Genomic DNA, 19,997 nt, shown 5'->3' on the forward strand with positions numbered 1-19,997 from the left:
TCTAAGCACTTTTGCTCTGGGATGTTCTGTCTTGCTATCTTAGCTGCCTTAGGATCTTTCCTTTCTGATTCTGAGACTCTCTGCTTGTTGTTTCCTTTCTCTTTTGTGTTGCCCTCTGCCACCGTCTGTTGCTTCTTTACTTCTACTATGCCCATCTTTCTACCCTTCTCATTTCTATGATTTGAATTCTCCACTAGAAAGAAAGTGCAGGACCATTCCATGTTGTTTCTGGCAGTGAAGTCAGGCAAGCATGGGATGTGTGCTCTGGTGATGGGGGCAGGGTGCCACCATGGAGAGCTCTAAAGCCTTAAGAATGTTGAGAGACAGAACAGAATCTTGAACTCCCCTTGGCATGCAGGGGCATCCAGCAGTGTTCTTTAATTTGGCAGGATTTATGGATTAAGTTGTTACTGAATCCTGCTCCTAATGTTTTGGAATGCATTTTGGTGGAAAGCTATGTAAAATAAAAGACAAAGGAGCTGGTGCAGCTTATTGTGCCCAAGGCTGCCATCTACTTGTGAGAGCAGTTTTCTGACACTTGAAATGTACCTCAGTGATGCATTAACTCCAAAACTAAATGATAGTGTGTGCATTGTTTGTTGATTTAAAAATACAGTGATGCAATGAATGTATGTGTGTCGTGGCTGCTAATGTTCATATGTCATGTTGGAGTGGCCAGTGTTATCAAAATGTTTTCATTCATGTCTGTGAGAAAACATATTTATTCTGTGAGACCAAAATCTCTAAAACCCTGTCTCTTATCTTGCCTGCTACCAGACAGTCCTTGCTATTGTCTTCTATGTTTCCTCTTGGCAGCTTCTGCAGGCAGTATGCCAGCCCAGAGACTTCCAAACATATGTGCTGCTGCATTGTGGCATATCAACATATTATCATTTGGTGAATAGTTTTAGGAGGTATGAATGCTGTCTGGCTTTGCAGAGTTTGGTGTGACTTGGAGCATCCTAGAGTAGCTTCTGCCCTGTGGAAGGAGCTGACGTTATTACTCTCCTGATCTGTTACAGCCAGATACTTTGGGAGCATTGCCAAATCTGCGGGAGCTTTGGTTAGACCGGAACCAGCTCTCAACCCTGCCTCCAGTGAGTACCTGTTCAGGGCCATTGCTTTGCCACTTTGCTCCCTTCCTCTGCTGCTCTCTTGAGCCATATAGTGTCTCCTTTCTCATCCTAGGAGCTGGGCAATCTGCGTCGCTTGGTATGTCTGGATGTGTCAGAGAACAAGTTGGAGCAGTTGCCCAGTGAGGTCAGTGGACTAATAGCACTGACAGACTTGCTGCTGTCACAGAACCAGTTGGAATGCATTCCGGATGGGATTGGTGAGTACTGTGGGATGGTCTCCAGGGCAGAAACCTGTACTGCCCCCAAAAGTGTTTCTGGAGGCTTCAGGCAAGAGTGTGCATAACAGGATATTAAGGCTGACTGAGCATAATCACTGTAGGAGACTGCGGGAGTAGATGATGATGTTGGTTAGCAGAACTTTACATGACAAGTTCAGATTCTTGACCTGCATTGTGCATGGGTGAAAGCTGTGAATAAGACTGGTGAGGAAGAAGGGCAGTACCAGAGTTGCTAGGTTAGATACTCCCTGACAGGAGGCAGTTCAGCTAGATGAACATTGGACATTACCTTGATGCTGTGACGTAGTACACACCTAGCTTGTTGCCCTGGCCAGGTCAGCTCAAGCAGCTCTCCATCCTGAAGGTGGACCAGAATCGTCTGGCAGAGGTGACAGAGTCGATTGGAGATTGTGAAAATTTGTCAGAACTCATCTTGACAGAGAACATGCTAACAGTAAGTATACTTGCAGCTACCCCTGCATCTGTTGTGCTGTTCAGTTTAGCTACACACCAGGGTCCTTTCCCATCTTCTGGTCTCTGAGCCAGATTTTTCACCATGCTTTGACTATTGTTCTTCTAGCTTCTTTGCTTCATAGAGATTCACCTAGCTCAGAGCCTCCTTGTAAGACCCTGGTGGAAGCTGTTCTCTCCAAATAATTAGCTGAAAATTTTTCTAGGATGGGACCAAGACTACGTGAAAGACTGCTTTTGATCAGGGGTCACACAGGAATGTAATTCAAAATGGACCTGCTCTAAACTGCTTGTAGTCTGATTGATAAAACACAAATATTGAAAAGGGCCAGATAAACAGACGAATTTTTGCTGATGGTGTGCTGAGGTGAATAGTTTACACATGTTAAAAAAAAAGAAAAAAAAAAGTGAACCTGTGGAAAGATCTGGCCCCAGGTGAAAGTGAGAACCTTATTGAAATCTTGTCTATTAGAAAAAAGCAGCTTTTTTTTCAGAAGGTAGAGGGGTTTATACCCACTCTGCTATTCTTATCTGGTATAACAACTCAATCATCTCTTTCCTAGGCCTTACCAAAATCCCTTGGGAAGCTGACCAAGCTGACTAATTTGAATGTGGATCGGAACCGGCTTACATCCCTTCCAGCAGAGATCGGAGGCTGTGCCAATTTGAATGTGCTGTCCTTGAGAGACAATCGCCTGGCACTTCTGCCATCAGAGCTTGCCAACACGACTGAGCTTCATGTCTTGGATGTAGCAGGGAACAGGTAAGCAGTAGGTGAGGTAAACAGGCTTGTAGGTATGTTCTTGAAGAGCTTGATTTGGAGGAGCAATGTGGGCTGGCCCTTGATGTATTGTGGGAAGCACTGGATCTGTGCAGAATCCAAGGGCATGGAAGTGTTTGGAGAGACCCAGATTGGTGGCTTAGACATCTGGGAAGAGGGAGCATATCTTTCAGCCTTTGCCTGTTAAGTCCGTCTCCACTGTAATTTGACACAGACTAGAACTGATGCAGAGGTGTGTGGACATTTTGCTATCAGCATCTGTGGAACAGATGTCTGGGAGAATCCTGATCCACTGTCTTCCTGCCTTCCAGTTTTTGTAGTTTTGTGTAATCAGTTCTCGGGTAATAGGTGCCAAAGCATTATGAGGTGTATCAGATTCTCTGTGACTGCAGACATAAAAAAACTAACCTGCCTCTGGATGACTGCAGTATTCATTTGGTCTCTTTGCTCTTTATGTGAGAGAGCAACTGGAATGCATCGAGCTCTGCATAGGGGTGGAGGAGGAGGAGGCAGTTGATAGCTTACGAGTAAAGATCAAAGGGCAGGCTAGCATGGGGGACACTGTTGTGGGTGTCTACTACAGGCCACCTGACCAGGAAGAGGAAGTTGATGAGACCTTCTATAGACGGCTGGAGGTAGCCTCACGATCACAGGCCCTGGTTCTCATTGGGGACTTTGACCACCCTGACATCTGCTGGAGGGGCTACACAGCAAGGCACAAACAGTCTAGGAGGCTCCTGCAATGCAGTGATGATAACTTCTTGTCACAAATGGTGGAGGAACCTACAAGGAAGGGTGTCCTGCTGAACCTTGTCTTTGCCAACAGAGAGGGAGTGGTTGGAGATGTGAAGGTTGGGGGCATCCTTGGCTGCAGTGACCATGAGGTGGTGGAGTTGAGGATCCTGCAGGAAAAAATTAAGGCAACAAGCAGGATTACGACCCTGGACTTCAGGAGAGCAGACTTTGGGCTTTTCAGAGACGTATTTGGTGGAGTCTCATGGGTTAAGGCCCTAGAAGGAAGGGAGGTCTAGGAGAGCTGGCTAATATTCAAACATCACTTCCTTCAAGCTCAAGAGTGGTGAATCCCTACGAGTAAGAAGTGCAGCTAAAGGGGCAGAAGGCCTGCGTGGGTGAGCAAGGAGCTCCTGGCCAACCTCAGACAGAAAAAGAAAGTACACAGAATGTGGAAGAGGGGACAGGCTACTTGGGAGAATTATAGGAATGCAGTCAGAGTATGTAGAGATACTGTGAGGAAGGCTAAGGCCCATTTGGAATTGAGTCTGGCAAGGGATGTCAAGGAGAACAGGAAGGGCTTCTTCAAATGCATCAGTAGCAAAAGGAAGACTAGGGAAAATGTGGGCCCACTACTGAATGGGGTGGGGGCCCTGGTGACAAGGCATACAGAGAAGGCAGAATTACTGAATGCCTTCTTCGCTTCAGTCTTCACTGCTAAGGGCAGCCCTCAGGAATCCTGCAGCCTGGACGTGAGGGAGAAAGTCTGGAGAAAGAAAGACTTTTCTTTGGTTGAGGAGGATAGGATTAGAGACCTTCAGGGCAAGCTAGACATCCACAAATCCATGGGCCCTGATGGGATGCACCCACGGGTACTGAGGGAGCTGGTGGATATTGTTGCCAAGCCACTCTCCGTCATCTCTGAAAGCTCATGGAGAACTGGAGAGGTGCCTGAGGACTGGAAGAAAGCCAGTGTCGCTCGAGTCTTCAAGAAGGGCAAGAAGGAGGACCCAGGCCAGTCAGCCTCACCTCCATCCCTGGAAGGGTGATGGAACAGCTCATTCTGGATGTCATCTCCAAGCCTATGGAGGAAAAGAAGGTGATCAGGAGTAGTCAGCAAGAATTCACCAAGGGGAAATCCTCCTTAACCAATCTGATCGCCTTCTATGATGGTGTGACTGGCTGGGTAGATTAGGGGAGAGCAGTGGAGGTTGTGTTCCTTGACTTCAGCAAAGCTTTTGACACTGTCTCCCACAACATCCTCCTAGAGAAGCTCAGGAAGTGTGGGTTAGACGAGTGGACAGTGAGGTGGATTGAGAACCAGCTGAAAGGCAGAGCTCAGAGGGTTGTCATCAGAGGCACAGAGTCTAGTTGGAGGCCTGTGGCTAGTGGAGTTCCCCAGGGCTCAGTACTGGGTCCCATCCTGTTCAACTTCTTCCTCAATGACCTGGACAAGGGGACAGAGTGCCTCCTCAGCAGGTTTGCTGATGATACCAAGCTAGGAGGAGCGGCAGATTCACCTGAGGGCTGTGCTGCCATTCAGAGAGACCTGGACAGACTGGAGAGCTGGGTGGTGAGGAACCTCCTGAGGTTCAACAAGGGCAAGTGCAGAGTCCTGCACCTAGGGAGAAATAACCCTATGTACCAGTGCAGGTTAGAGGCTGACCTTCTGGAGAGCAGACAAGTGACAGAACAAGAGGCAATGGGCAGAAATTGAAGCACAGGAAGTTCTGCCTGAATATGAGGAGGAATTTCTTCCCTGTGAGAGTGACAGAGCACTGGAACAGGTTTCCCAGAGAGGTTGTGGAGTCTCCTTCTCTGGAGAGATTCAAGGCCCACCTGGATGCAACCCTGTCTAACATGCTCTAGGTGACCCTGCTGAGCAGAGAGGTTGGACTAGATGATCTCCGAAGGTCCCTTCCAACCTTACTGATTCTATGATCAGGCTTCTCTCGGTCTAGCAGAAAAGCACCTCCTACTACTCTCATCATCGCCCCACCTTCCTACAAGCAAACATATGCATAGTCGTCATCATAACATACAAGCTCCAAAATGGCTTTTGTGTTGATCTGTTTCCCATGTGAAGCCTTTCCAGCCTTCAGCACTGGCAGTGGCATAAAATGAGCACTAGGCACTCTATCCAGTTTGTGTAAATACAAATGTTGTATTTTTCTCAGTAAAAAGCAGTCTTTGATCAAAAAGTCTCTGCCTCAGCCTATAACATAGGGTATGCTTTGGCTATGACCCAACTATTGCTTGATTCCTGCTGTCTGGAGAATTAGGCAGAGAGAAACTTCATGAAGTTCAACAAGGGCAATGCAGGGTCCTGCACCTAGGGAGGAATAACCCTATGTACCAGTGCAGGCTGGGAGATGACCTTCTGAAAAGCAGCTCTGCTGAGAAGGACCTGGGAGTGCTGGTGAACAACAAGTTAACTATGAGCCAGCAATGTGCTCTTGTGGCCAAGAAGGCCAATGGTATCCTGGGGTGCATTAGAAGGGATTGCCAGCAGGTCAAGGGAGGTGATCCTGACTCAGCCTTGGTAAGAGCACATCTGGAGCACTGTGTCCGGTTCTGGGCTTCCCAGTACGAGAGAGACATGGAGCTACTGGATAGAGTCTAATGTAGGGCTATGGAGATGATCAGAGGGCTGGAGCACCTGCCCTATGAGGAACGGCTGCAAGAGCTGGGCCTGTTTAGGCTGGAGAAGAGCAGACTGAGAGGAGATCTTATCAATGTATGTAAGTACCTGAAGGGAGGGTGTCAAGAGGATGCGGTTGTACTCTTTTCAGTAGTGCCATGTGACAGGACAAGAGGCACTGGGCACAAACTGAAACACATGAAGTTCCGCCTGAAGATGAGGAAGAACTTCCATACTGTGAGAATGACGGAGCACTGGAACAGGTTGCCCAGAGAGGTTGTGGAGTCTCCCTCTCCGGAGATATTCAAAACCTGCCTGGACACAGTCCTGTCTAACATGCTCTAAGTGACCCTGCTGAGCAAGGAGGTTGGACTAGATGATCTCCAGAGGTCCCTTCCAACCTCTACTGTTCTGTGTTTCTGTCTGAGAGCTACACTAGGCACACTTAGTTCTTATTCTTCAGCTTCTCTCTCCAGCCAATGCCAGCTCAACTTCTCCATTGTTTTGCCAATGTCACTGGGATTCTTGCCAACATTTTCTCTGCTGTTTAGGTGTCTCAATGGGATTGTTAGCATTTATAGGGTAAAATTCAGTCTGAATAGTGGACCGGTACACAGCACAGCCTGAATGCCAGTCAGCACAAAATTGTTGCCTACTAAGATTTTATACTTTATGCAGGGATGGAGATCTTCCCCCCCTCTCTCCCCCCCAACAAGCAGATTTGTGTGTGGTTCACTGTCTCCATCTGTGTTTTAACATACTGCTGGGGGTAGAGAAGGCAGGATTTCTGCCCGATGCCATGTCACAGGCAGTAATGTAATGGATTTGGGGCTCTGCTGTTTTGAAACCCTAGAATTCAGAAACTAGGTAGACTAGTTCAGACTTTCATAAAAGAAAAAAAAAAAAGAAAAAGACAAAACAAATGTGCAAACACTCGTAGTTTGATCTGAAATCTTCTGCAGATTTTAGCTACAGTCCTGTTAGGTGAGGCTTGTGTTTCTAACAAAAGTTGGAAGCCAACTAGACCTTCTGTTTGGAACACTAGTCCGTGAATGCATCATCCTTTCAGCTTTCAGCCTTCTCCTTGAAGTTCACTGTTTACATTTTGTTGAAGAAGATTGTTCTCTGCTAAAACCTGTGGTGGGTTCTGTCTGGGTTATTGTAGTCTAGCTTGTGGCTGTGGCAGAGCCATATGCAGCATGAGCCAGCTACTTCAAGGTGTTCAGGAGTGAAGGATCCTGCAGTGGCTTGATTCTGTCCTTCTCTAATGCAGATAATGCAGTCTGGGATTGCGTGGAGGCTCCTTCACAGCCAAATAAGTTTAACCAACAGTTCTTTTTTTCTCTTGCAGACTGCAGAACTTGCCATTTGCTTTGACAAATCTTAACCTGAAAGCCCTCTGGCTGGCAGAAAATCAGTCCCAGCCCATGCTGAAATTCCAGACAGAGGATGATGAAAAGACAGGAGAAAAAGTTCTCACTTGTTACTTGCTTCCCCAGCAGCCTTCTCCCAGTCTTGGTAAGAGGCCACATTATGAATGCTGTCTGCCATACCATACACTCTGCAGAATGCTACAGAGAAGAGGCCATGAGCTGTCCTGATCCAGGTTCCACTGCCTGGTCCCTTTGCCTTTTCTCAGGTGCCTTCCTCTGCACCTTGGTCTGTTCTTGGTTACTGTGGTAGCAGTAACAGATCTAGTGTCCTGACTGGCTGTTGGCAACTTTCTAAGGTAGAGATTATTAAGGTTCTGCCTGTTGACAGAGTAGTTCACTATTTGTAAAGTTTGCTTTGTGACACGATGACATTCTTGTGTCAGCACTTCTGATTTGTGCCTTAATTCTACCTTTTCCCTTCAATCCTTGGGTAAGGTGCACTAAAACTGAATCCTTCAGTGCCACTTGTAGGGGCTATCATATATCTGGCAAGAGACATACAGGAGATGACAAGATCTAAAGGATTTATCCTTTGTCCTCAGTGGCTCTGCAGCTTGATGGGCATGGGCACGTATGATAGAAGTGTTCTAATGGGATGAGAACTCTTTTGTCCAAGCCCACAACTCTGGTCAGAAAAGTAGCTCCTACTTTGTTGTCCTTCTTCGCAGAGAATCTTTTGCAGAACAGTGTGGACGAGAGCTGGACAGACACCAATTTAAACAGAGTCAGTGTGATTCAGTTTCTGGATGAGCCCAAAGTGGATGATGAGGAAGAATCTGGAGCTGAGAGAAGGGTAAGAAGAAGAATTTCTAGAGACTTGTTAACTTTCTGTGGAAGTATGGGTATAATCTACACTTTTTTCCCCCACCTAATGCATCGTGGTGTTCCTGTGTCACAGCTCCTGCACTATTGCTGCAAGCATGTACTATATTTTTGCAGTTCTGAGAGTATTAGATTCCCTGAGGAGACAAGCAGATATAAAAGAGATTGCCCTGAGAGCCTTTGTGCAGGTTTAATATTGATGGCCATCCCATGGGAGTTGAACTGTGACTGCTAACCTGTCTATGAAGCGCTTGGTATCCCAGAGATTCTGATGGTCACAGCAGTGTCAGTAGTGGATTGGAGTTGGCCTCCTCCATGGGGAAATGCAACACCTCCAAACTTGAACCAGACAATCTCTGTCCCACCAAGCATGAAACCAGATGCAGTCCCTTGCTGTGGAGTATGCTGTAACTAAGGTGGCTAAGCTTTATACCTGTAGACAGAAAACCTAAAAACATATGGCAGATCATTTTACTTCAATTCCAGGTGCAAAGGGCATGATAAAAGTTTCAGTTTTCAGCAAGTACTGTGTTGATTAAAATATCCTGCAGGATTTCTTGTTCTTTACATCTTGTGGAGGGAGATTATCCTGAGATCTGAATCCTTCTAATAAAAAACATTTGGACTGGTACCAGTGCTGCATCTCACCTTGCAGCTCTGCGATCTTTTTCCTGCTGATGTTTGGATTTTTTTATTGCTATTAATTTTAAAATGCTGAGGTTTTTTGACCTCTCCTGTGGGATGAGCCCAGCTGAGCATCAGAAGTTCTGCTGAAACAAGAGTTCATCAGACATTTTAAGAGATGCCAGACAGATCAAGAAATTCCACCTATGTGTTCCTCTAGAGGTTTCAGGGTTGACTCTGTCATGGTATTTGCTAAGACTGAAGCACAAGTTAAAACATCCTGTCTGCATAACTTCTCCCAGTTCCTTTATTAATGAGCTGGCTAATGTCTGAGAGGAGTATCTGAGAAGTGTTATCTTCTTCAACATCTATGCTCTTTCCAGCTGCAAGCTGTAATAGAGGAGAGGCCTGGATCACATCCTGCAATGTGGCAGTTAGATTGGGTCCAGCTAGAGCTCTATTGGTCTGATTAAAACTTGTCATTTGAACTGACAGTTCAGTCTTGAGGCATAGTGCATGATGCTCTAGTTGTTGAGTCCCCAGTTCTGAGTGTTCTTCTTTTGGTAGGGCTTACAGCGCAGAGCAACCCCTCATCCCAGTGAGCTGAAGGTTATGAAGAAGGTGATCGAAGTTCGACGCAATGAGGTATATGCTGCAAAGTCTGATGGGGACCTGAATTCTCCTAAGGCAGAAGTGAGTGCTGTTCACTAAGAAATAAATAATCATAGAGCCACGCATAACAGATTTGGAGAATGAGGAGGCAGTGTTTGTAAGCTAGGCAGGAAGAGCTTATTTTGGGGAAAGACTGGAATGAAGATTTGGTGAGTCACCAATACAGGGCAAGAGGTTCAACCAGGATACAGAAAAGGGTGTAGGGAGAATTGTATGCATTAGTGCAACTCTTATCACAGTACAGGGAGAGGAAAGGAAGGCTCCGATACTCCGAATAAAGAATGATAGAGTGGAGTGTTTGGGGGAGGTATCTTGCTGCCCAGATGTAATTTTGAGAATAAATGCCCAAACAGATGGTGGAACTAGAGAGTGGACCTAGGTGAAAAGTAGCAGGCTTGGCAGGGAATGCAGTAGCCAATCTGAAGAGGTGATTTTGTTAGTATTGGATCATATTCCACCTTGTACCAGTCACATTACACTACTCCCGTCTGCTGCTTTGGTTTTTATCTTGACTTTTACAACCTATCGTCTCCCCAGGAGAAGAGACTGAGTGCCATGTCAAATCACAGTGAGGACTCGCACCTTTCCAACAGCACTGCTTCTGCTGACTTTCGAGGAGAGGAGCAGGGAGAGGAGAGAGAGAGGAACTGGCCAAATGGGCAAGTGCCTGAGGTGCAAGAGTTGGAGAAGGAGGCAAAGTCAAGACCTGAAGAAGAGCATAAAGAAGCAGCTGACCAAGAGGAGGAAGACATAGAAGTGGAATACAATGAGGTAGGAGCTTAGGAACTGCAGCAAGGTCATGGTAGCAGAAGGACCTGAAAGTTTCAGTGAAAATGGTAAATGAGTATACAGAGTGAGCTAGCCATCACTGGGGGCAAATGAAGCCCATAGATGCCCAAGTGCAAGTGGCGATTCAGAGAGGCTGTGGGAGCTGAGTATATGAGAGACTAGGAAGGATAGCATGAGAGCTAGGCAGGGACTGTGGGGAAAATCAGAATTACAGAATTGAGTGTCTTTTAGTCCTTGGAACTGGCAGGAGATGTGTCTGGATGAGGGAGCTGGTATGGAATATGACAAGTGTGGGGAAAGTTGTAGTGAGTATTTCCACATCTTCTGTAGCATTAAAGCAGCAGCACTGGCTTTGCCTGTGTTGGCAATGGAGGGACAGCAGGTTTCTGTGCTGCCTCCAGGTATAGCTGTTATCTGAGGCTCACAGTCTTTGGGGGGCTTTGTCTTTGTAGCCCACTGTACACTTTGCTGAGGACACACTGATACGGAGTGAGGATGAGGATGAAGATGAAGAACGACCGTTCCCAGTAGAGAAGCAGAGGCTTATCCGCAAGGACACACCCCATTATAAGAAGCACTTTAAGATAACTAAACTGCCCAAGCCAGAGGCAGTGGTGGCACTCCTGCAGGGGCTGAATAGTGATGGAGTCCCCAAAGAGGAAGAGGAGTTAGGAGGCTGCAATAACAACATAGAGCCTGAGGATCAGGAGGAAGCATGGGATGAGGATGATGTAAAGAATGGAGCTTTATCCACTCAACCATCTGTGAAGGTAAGGTCTTGTGGGAAGGGGAGATGGTTGGAGGGGTTCCAGATGTTCCTTCTGCTGCTTTGAACTACCAGGTGCCAACAAAAGTATTGGCAAGATGCTCTAGACCTTCAGAAGAGACATGTTGAGGCTGGGAGGGTTGAAGTCTATGCTGGGGCTGATATGATTGTCCAGTAGCCTTGTTATGTTGCTTATGTTCAACTCCCTTGCTGTGTCCACATTCTTGCACACTCCCCACTTGTGTATGATGTTGTGTTTTGTGCTGCAAGAATAGTTCTTTTGTCCCATCACTGACAGGTTCTTTTGTTCCTTTCAATTGCTTCCTCGCTTACTGATTGTTGCACCTCATCTGCAACAGGATAAGCTGTGTCCCTGCACGGATAAGCCTGAAGGCTTATGTTCAAGCTGCTGGCAGTTGCCCTTTCTACTGCAGCACTCCCTGGAGAGGAGTGGGCAATGAAAGCAGAAAGGAGCATACCACACTATGCCTGCACCAGTACAGGCGCATTCTGATGATGCATACACTGGGTTTTGGGGGAATCGGTGCTTTAGAATTTGCCATTGGCATAGTAAGTCTTGCTGGTTATGCTGGGAGTTGATGAGTCTTTGGCTCTACTCAACTGAATCACTGTGCTTGACCTGGGACACATGGAGATTTTTGCTTGGGGAAAGATGCTCACAGTAGACTACGAATACACTGATGAGAAACAGTGCATGAGGTCAGGCTGGTTCTTGTTGCAGTTGCTGATAATTTTGTGAGGTTACTTAACAGGAAGGGATAGGACAGGGCTGAATCTCTGTTGTAATATGACATCCACAAATCTCATGAATGAGATGTGGGTCTCTGAAACTGGTGGAAGATGCTGGAGCAATGGCTATTCTTGCTGTGTGCTTTTCTCCACCCTCTCCTGGACTGTTGAGGTTACTTCCACCCCACACTGGATTTCAGATTGCACAGGGAAAGTTCTTGCACTCAAGTTTGCTTTGAACTTTTCTCTCAGTTGATACTTGCCTTGCTTTGTCTGTTCTAGTACTTGCTCTCTAGGGACTAGACATGTAATTTCCTTGCTGTTTACGAAGTTCTTCAGAGTAAAAATAAATTGCTGCTGTTGCTTGTAAGAATGTATGAGGCCAACTTGAGTCCTTCTCTGCATCGTAGACTTGTCATTACTTGGAAATGTCCTGACCTAAAAGGCTTATTTTAGTTTGAGACTCAGAACCAAGGATGCACTGCCCCATTGGCGACACCTACAAGGACTTGAGACTACAGGTTCAATATCATCTTTGCTATTTACTAAAGACTTCTGCCTGGAAATAAGTTTTCTTCTTCTTGGGGCTGGCCTGAACACCTGCTTTGTTAAGGCAGGTTTGCAAACTTGCCTCCTGAGCTGTGTTCCATAAATGGCAATGTGGGGAGCAGTGTCCCTGTGGAGCAGAGTCTCAAGTAAGAACTGCTGCATATGTGTTGAAGAAGGAGCTAGAACAAGGCAGCTGAATCCTTGAACTAGTTGGGGGGGGGGTTGGTTTGTTTTTTTGGGGGGTGTTTTTTTTTGGGGAGGGGGCCTAAGACAGTTGGGTTTTGAGTGAAATTATAAGGTTTCCTGCATTTGGGAGCAGACTGTTATGACATCTGACAGGCTGCAATGTCCCACCAGAGCCTTTTCCCCTTGCTGGAGTGAGCAGTGCAGTTTGATTTGGGATAGCCTCATTTCTGCACAGCAGCTGGGTGGCAGCAGAGGGCCATTTGTGGTTTCCTCCTATGTTGTTTAATCCTTCCTTCTTCAGTGAATGATTCGGCACAGAGAGGGTAAAAACAGCTATTAGTGTTCAGCTTGTGAGCTTGGTGGTCGCATCCTCAGTGCAAACATAGACGAAATGCTGCCTTTAAGATGTAGCTTCCTGTGAACTGGGCCAAAGAGTGCTGACACTCTGCATGTTGTGAGCCCAGGGGCAGCCCTGTCGCTGGTGCTCGCTGCGGTAGGTGGTAATCAGGAATGGTGTGAGTGGGGTGCTGTGTGGCCAGACCTATCAGAATGGTGTGCGTTTGCGTGTTGGGTGGTGATGGTAGTGGTGGTGGGTTTGGTTTATGCTCCACTAATCCGCATGCCTCTTTGCTGGTTCCTGTCCTAACAGGGGGTGTCGTTTGATCAAGCCAATAATCTGCTGATTGAACCTGCTCGCATTGAGGAGGAAGAGGTCTGTACCATTCCTACTGTTCTCTCTCTGCCAAAAATCATTCAATCTGCTTGATTTGCTTCCCAGGCTCACCCATTGTTGTAGATCTGTCTGATCTATCTGGGTCAAGTGGCTTCCGGACCTGACTGATCACAAACACACAATGATGATTGTTTTCTCCCCTTCTTTCACCTCCTTTCCCTACCTGAAGTGAGAATGGCTGCTGCAGATCGAGATGGAAGAAATACAGAAAACCAAAGAGGGCTGAGATGATAATCTTACTTACTGTACACTGAGGAAGGAGAAGGTGGAAGAAAATAAATGCATACTATCTGAGGTGACCTGTAGTTTTGAAGGAGCAGAGGCCTCAAAAATCTGCTAATTGCTGTGTATGAGCTATGTGGGTAGGGAGGGGAATCTAACTCAGGAGCCTGTGCTGTTGGACAAGAAAAGTGGATGGGAGGTAATGTTTCTTGCATCTCACACAGCACCCCATAGAAGCTTCTGAAGTCTTCACATGCAGCTCTTTGGGATATCACAAAGGGGTAGGTGGCACTAGAGGGATCATAAAGCCCCATCATGTGTATGGCGTCCTGTGTCACAGATTAAATCCTGTGTCTTGCTACGTTAGCTCATCCTCTGACTATGGTTAACTTCTTGAATTTGTTTCTGACAGTTGAGTGGGCTTACCTGATCCTGCAGGCAGTGCTTCCAGAGAACTGCAGGAAGCAGAGTGTTACTAGCAAGGGGCAGAAACTGCTGTCAGTGCTAACTGCTTGCAGCGAGGATATTTCCTTCATGACAGTACAATAGCATCAGACTCGTGCATTACATCAAGATGCTGGTCTAATTGTCTCTGTGTACTTGCCTCTTTGCTTTTCCCTCATGTGTGATGCGGAGACTTCCTTTTTTTTTGGTTTTGGAGCAAAACTTTTGGGGAGGTAGATGACAGAAATCCTTTCCATTTCGGACGAAAAGTGAACTGACTCATCTGTGGTCCACTCTTAATGTGTTGTGAAGATTTTTCCATCTCCTTAGCTGTAGGTCATTGAAAAACATGTTCACGTTTCTTGCATTTCTCTTTTGCATAGATTTTCTATCACCAGTACCAGACAAGACTAAGTATAACCAGGTTCTTCCTGCTTCCTTCATTTGAGAACTCACTGTGCTTGGTGACTGGGGCATCTCTTACATGAAGAAAGGCTGAGCAAGCTGGAAGTGTTCACCCTGGAGAAAAGAAGACCTGGAGTGGGGGAGGGTTGTTTTATTAGTGTGTATAAGTACCTGAAGGGAGAGTGTGAAGAGGATGGCAGCAGACTCTTCTCATTGGTGCCCGGTGACAGGAGAAGAGACAATGGACACAGACTGAAACACAGGAAGTTCCTTTTGAATCTTTCCTGTGTCTGTTATAGCTACACCAACAGGCTATTTGCCAGAGCAAACTCTGCAAGGCCATTGCATAGTAGAACACCTGGTGCCTCTCGATCAGTATAGTATGGAGTTCATAATGCTGCTATTACATTCCTTGTATAATTTTATACAGCTCTTAGAGGGAAGGAGCTACTGATTGTGTGTTCTTTAAGCCAGAATCCTGAGCCAAAGATTGACCTCAGTGGAGCAGAGATGGAGACATCCACCTGATTTTTGTCAGCATCCCAACTTCAGGGTGTAAGGAGCCTGGTGCTGTGCAGCTGGTATTTTCCAATCTCCTTTGACTGTTAGTGCATATGGGACTCTAATGAAGGTGAAAGAATAATTTTGTTAATAATTAGGTAAAACATAGGACTAACTGATAAGATACTTGGATTCCATGGGTGATTGTTTTCCCAATGTGTTGCCTCAGTCTCTATCTGGGTTGTAGGGAGGCTTCTGCAAGGCGAAAGTGCATCAATGTGCTATTTGAAGGCACAAAATTGCACCTGAAATCTTCTTGGTTTCAGAGAATTTTCAAAGAAATAGTGTCCAGCAGGAATCACAGAATGGTTGAGGTTGGAAGGGACATCTGGAGATCATCTAGTCCAAATCTGCTCAAGCAGGGTCACCTAGAGCACATTACACAGCATCATGTCCAGGCAGGTTTTGTATCTCTCCAGAGAAGGAGACTCCACAACCTCTCTGAGCAACTGTTTCTCCTCATATTCAGGTGGAACTTCATGTGTTTCAGTTTTATGCCCAGTGTCTCTTGTCCTGTTCCTTGGCACCACTGAAAAAAGTCTAGCTCCATCCCCTTGACACCCTCCCTTCAGGTACTTATACACATTGATAAGATCTCCTCTCAGTCTTCTCTTCTCCAGGCTAAACAGGCCCAGCTCCCGCAGGCGTTCCTCATAGGGCAGATGCTCCAGTCCTCTGATCATCTCCATAGCCCTACACTGGAATCTGTATAGTAGTTGCCATGTCTCTCTCGTACTGAGAAGCCCAGAACTGGACACAGTACTTGAGATGTGGTCTCACCAGGGCTGAGTAGAAGGGCTGGATCACCTCCCTTGACCTGCTGGCACCACTCTTCCTAATGCACCCCAGGATACCACTGACCTTCTTGGTCACAAGAAGCACTCCTCCAAGTTTGGTATCATCAGCAAACTTGCTGAGGAGGCACTCTGTCCCTTCATCCAGGTAACTGATGAATAAGTTGAACAAGGTAGACACCATCCACTGCTCTCCCCTCATCTACCCAGCCAGTCATACTATCATAGAAGGCGATCAGATTGGTTAAGCAGGATTTCCCCTTGGTGAATCCATGCTGATTACTCCTGATGACCTTCTTTTCTTCCATATGCCTGGAGATGATATCCAGAATGAGCTGTTCCATCACCTTTCCAGGGATGGAGGTGAAGCTGACCAGCCTTTCCCTAGGTCCTCCTTCTTTCCCTTTTTGAAGACACACGTGATGGTGGCTTTCTCCCAGTCCTCAGGCACCTCTCTGACCTTTCAGAGATGATGGAGAGTGGCCTAGCAGTAACATCCACCAGCTGCTTCAGCACTCATGGGTGCATCCCATCAGGGCCCGTGGATTTGTGGGTGTCAGGCTTGCCTAAATGATCTCTAACCCAATCCTCCTCCACCAAGGGAAAGTCTTCCTTTCTCCAGACTTTATCTCTTGTCTCCAGAGCATGGCATTCCTGAGGGCTGCCCTTAGCAGTGAAGACTGAAGCGAAGAAGGCATTCAGTAATTCTGCCTTCTCTGTATCCTCTGCCACCAGGGGCCTCTACCCCATTCAGCAGCAGGCCCACGTTTTCCCTAGTCTTCCTTTTGCTACTGATGTATTTGAAGAAGCCCTTATTGTTGTCCTTGACATCTCTTGCCAGATTTAATTCCAAATGGGCCTTAGCCTGCCTTGCCACATCGCTGTGTGCTCTGACCGCATTCTTAAATTCCTTCCAAGTGGCCTGTCCCTTCTTCCATATTCTGTGTATTTTCTTCTGCTTGAGTTTGACCGGGAGCTCCTTGTTTATCCATGCAGGTCTCCTGCCTCCTTTGTTTTTTCTTACTCATAGGGATGCACCGCTCTTGAGCTTGGCAGAAGTGATGTTTGAAAACTAACCAGGTCTTCTGGACTCCCCCTTCCCTCTAGGGCCATAATCCATGCTATTCCTCCGAGTAGTTCTCTGAAGAGGCCAAAGTCCACTCTCCTGAAGTCCAGGGTTGCTATCCTACTTATTGCCTTACTTCCAAGAGGATGGGGCCAGACTCTTTTCAGTGGTGCCAAGGAACAGGAGAAGTGGCAGTGGGCACAAACTGAAACACAGGGAGTTCCACCTGAATATGAGGAAAAACTTCTTTATTGTGAGAGTGACAAGAGCACTGGAAAGGGTTGCCAAGAGAGGTTGTGGAGTCTCCTTTAAGTCTGAAGGGAGGATGTCAGGGGGATGGGGACAAGCTCTTTTCAGTTGTCCCATGTGACAGGACAAGAGGCACTGGGCAGAAATTGAAGCACAGGAAGTTCTGCCTGAAGGTAAGGGGGAATTTCTTCCCTGTGAGAGTGATAGTGCACTGGACCAGGTTGCCCAGAGAGGTTGTGGATTCTCCTTCTCTGGAGATACTCAAGGCCCACCTGGATGCAACCCTGTCTAACATGCTCTAAGTGACCCTGCTTGAGCAGGGGGGTTGGACTAGATGATCTCCAGAGGTCCTTTCCAGCCTTACTGATTCTATGATTCTGTGATCTCCAGATGTCCCTTCCATCCTCAACCATTCTGTGATTCCTCCATGCGGGATCATGAACTGCAGCCAAAACTGCCGCCAATGTTCACATCTCCAACCAGTCTGTCTTTGTTGGTTAGTATAAGGTCTAGCAGCATACCTCTTCTCGTTGGCTCTTCTACTACCCATGTCAAAAATCTTTCATCCAATGCTCTGCAGGAGCATCCTGGACTGTTTGTGCCTAGCTGTGTTGTCCTTCCAGCAGATATCAGTGTAGTTGAAGTCCCCCATGAGAACCAGGGCCTGTGGTTGTCAGGCTACTTCCAGCTGTCTGTCAACGGCCTTAATGACTTTCTCTTCCTGATCAGGTGGTCTGTAGTAAACACCCACAACAGTGTCACCCATGTTAGCCTGCCCTTTAATCCTTACCCATAAGCTCTCAATTCACTCTTCATCCCCCCCTAGGCAGAACTCAATACATTCCAGTTGCTCTCTCACATAAAGAGCAATTCTACCACCTTGCCTTCCTGACCTATCTTTCCTAAAAAGCGCGTAGCCATCCATGACAGCATTATAGTCATACAAGTTATCCCACCATGTATCTGTAAGAGTTACTGTGTGGATTGATGGTGATAAGGAGAAGTGGGTCCCAAGCTCTGCTTAAGTGACTTAGATTTCTTCATCTAACATAACAATTGATGTCATCCTTCCGGTTTTGCCCAGCCTTAACCTATTTTGTGCAGAGCACAGTGAAAATAAGAGGCATGAAGGACACTGCAGTGGCAAAATGTGCTGGTGGAGGAGCTTTGTGATGATGGAGGAGCTTTATAGGTCTTTGCTTCTCCCGTGGGGTTTTCATACAACTGCACAAGGCTATCCAGAGAGAATGCACTAGCAATTTCCCTCTCTTAAAAAAAAAAAAAAAAAAGCTAGACTGCTCTTAGAGGTTCAAAGCTCCTTGACTTGCTTCCTTGCCAGAGGATGAAAAAAAATCCTGTCACCTTCCTCTGCTCACATGTGAAATCCTATCACTCTACAGTCAGGAGCAAGTCTTGTCATCTCTTTAAAGTAGTTTTGCCCTGTGGAAATTGCTCAGAAATGTCACCATTTATGTTTGATTCCAAGCCTTGTGCTTATTACCACAATTATTAGCTGCCAAAAGTAGTGACAGCACATCCATGGTTAAAGGGGTGTTCGACTATTAAAAAGCTGGTACATGTAGCTTATAGCATCAGGATGCCCTACCCTTGTAAGCAATCCTGTTCATCTCAGTGACACTGCTGAAATACTGCCTTTTCTTGGATTGCTATACCTTGGTCTCTCCCTTTTTTTTTTTTTTTTTTTTTTTTTTTCCTTTTTCTATTGTTTGCTGAGGAAGCAAACAGGATACCAGGATATTATCAGGCTTTTAAGTCTTATGTAGCAAACTTGATTTTCTCACAGGGTTACTTGTAAAATTTAAACCCTGAAGAAATTTGTATAATGCAAGATTATGTCATCTGTATTTGCTTAGCTGACTTGACTAGAACCTACCTTCTAACAGAGCAGAATCCTCTTATAGAGTTGTCAAAAGATGCAGTGGCCCACTTTCTCTACTTAGTTTTTAAAATGACTAATCATCCCATTGATCGATGAAAAATGTGCTGTATTTTCTGTTTACATGTCCATCCTTTAGTTTCTAGCCAGACAATTTTTTTATGACCTTTCGCCCCTAGGTTGAAGGGCCCTTACTGTTCTTTCTTGTTCTGTGACTATCTCCCTGCAGCATTTTGAAGATGGGGACTATAATCTTTTCTTGTAGATGTTGCACTTTGTGATAAGATCTGTTAAGGCATAGTTTGAATACGATCCCCCTTCTAAGTGACAGCAATTACTTGTCTGATTGTTTCTTATTTATCTTAGTATATAACGCTCTGTGTCAGCTGTAAAATTTAACAGATCTGGAGATTTTTTGAGGACCAAGTAGCAAACTATGGAATAGTTTCTCGCAGAAATGAATAGCTACCTGTAGGGTTTCCTTTTCATGCTCTAAGAGTTTGGCACACTCATCTGATTTGCTTTCTCAGATAGAAGAAACAAAAAGCAGTAGAGGAGTGTCTTTTAACAAAGAGGGAAAAGGTACCTTGTTTAAACAAAACACTCCACTGCAAATCTGATTTTTTCCTTTTGCAAATAGGTTGTATATAACAGATACAGGTCTTGCTGCTTAGGACTAGCATTATACAATAATTTAGGCATTAAAATAACACCATAGAATTTAATAGGGCTTAAGCATTTGCATGCCTCTGAAGATTGGTCTCTCCTTGCAAATTGAACAGCAGTGATAATGGTGATAGCAGAGAGAGAGAATTGCTAGAATAGTTTTGAGACTTTGTGGTGGAGGACAGTATCTGCAGCTTGGATGCAGGAACTGAAAGGAGACAAGAGTTGTTCTAGTTGTGATAGGTAGCCCTTTCTGGAAGATATGCTTTAACATCCTCCAACCTCCCCCCACCCCCCCCCAAAAAAAAAAAAAAAGAAAGAAAGAAAGAAAAGAAAAAAACCCAGTGTGCTCAATTTGGGAACATCTAGCTGACATTTAAGAACAAGATA

The 19,997-nt window shown here is 45.9% G+C and overlaps 1 protein-coding gene across 21 annotated transcripts in view; it reads left to right on the plus strand.

The window, feature by feature from the left end:
* The window catches only part of SCRIB (scribble planar cell polarity protein), a 118,044-nt gene that overhangs the window by 27,558 nt on the left and 70,489 nt on the right, over positions 1-19,997 (plus strand). For 20 of the 21 annotated variants that reach the window (XM_062570816.1, XM_062570797.1, XM_062570803.1 and 17 more), the window contains exons 7-16: positions 1,023-1,097; positions 1,189-1,333; positions 1,690-1,808; positions 2,389-2,588; positions 7,331-7,497; positions 8,081-8,205; positions 9,426-9,551; positions 10,068-10,301; positions 10,772-11,089; positions 13,220-13,282. In XM_062570816.1, coding sequence (XP_062426800.1) covers positions 1,023-1,097; positions 1,189-1,333; positions 1,690-1,808; positions 2,389-2,588; positions 7,331-7,497; positions 8,081-8,205; positions 9,426-9,551; positions 10,068-10,301; positions 10,772-11,089; positions 13,220-13,282 — 1,572 coding nt within the window. The remainder of the gene's footprint in view (positions 1-1,022; positions 1,098-1,188; positions 1,334-1,689; positions 1,809-2,388; positions 2,589-7,330; positions 7,498-8,080; positions 8,206-9,425; positions 9,552-10,067; positions 10,302-10,771; positions 11,090-13,219; positions 13,283-19,997) is intronic. The other variant, XM_062570802.1, reaches the window with a different exon arrangement.

This window comes from Rhea pennata, chromosome 2 (assembly GCF_028389875.1).
Source record: "Rhea pennata isolate bPtePen1 chromosome 2, bPtePen1.pri, whole genome shotgun sequence".
Classification (NCBI taxonomy): Eukaryota; Metazoa; Chordata; class Aves; order Rheiformes; family Rheidae; genus Rhea; species Rhea pennata.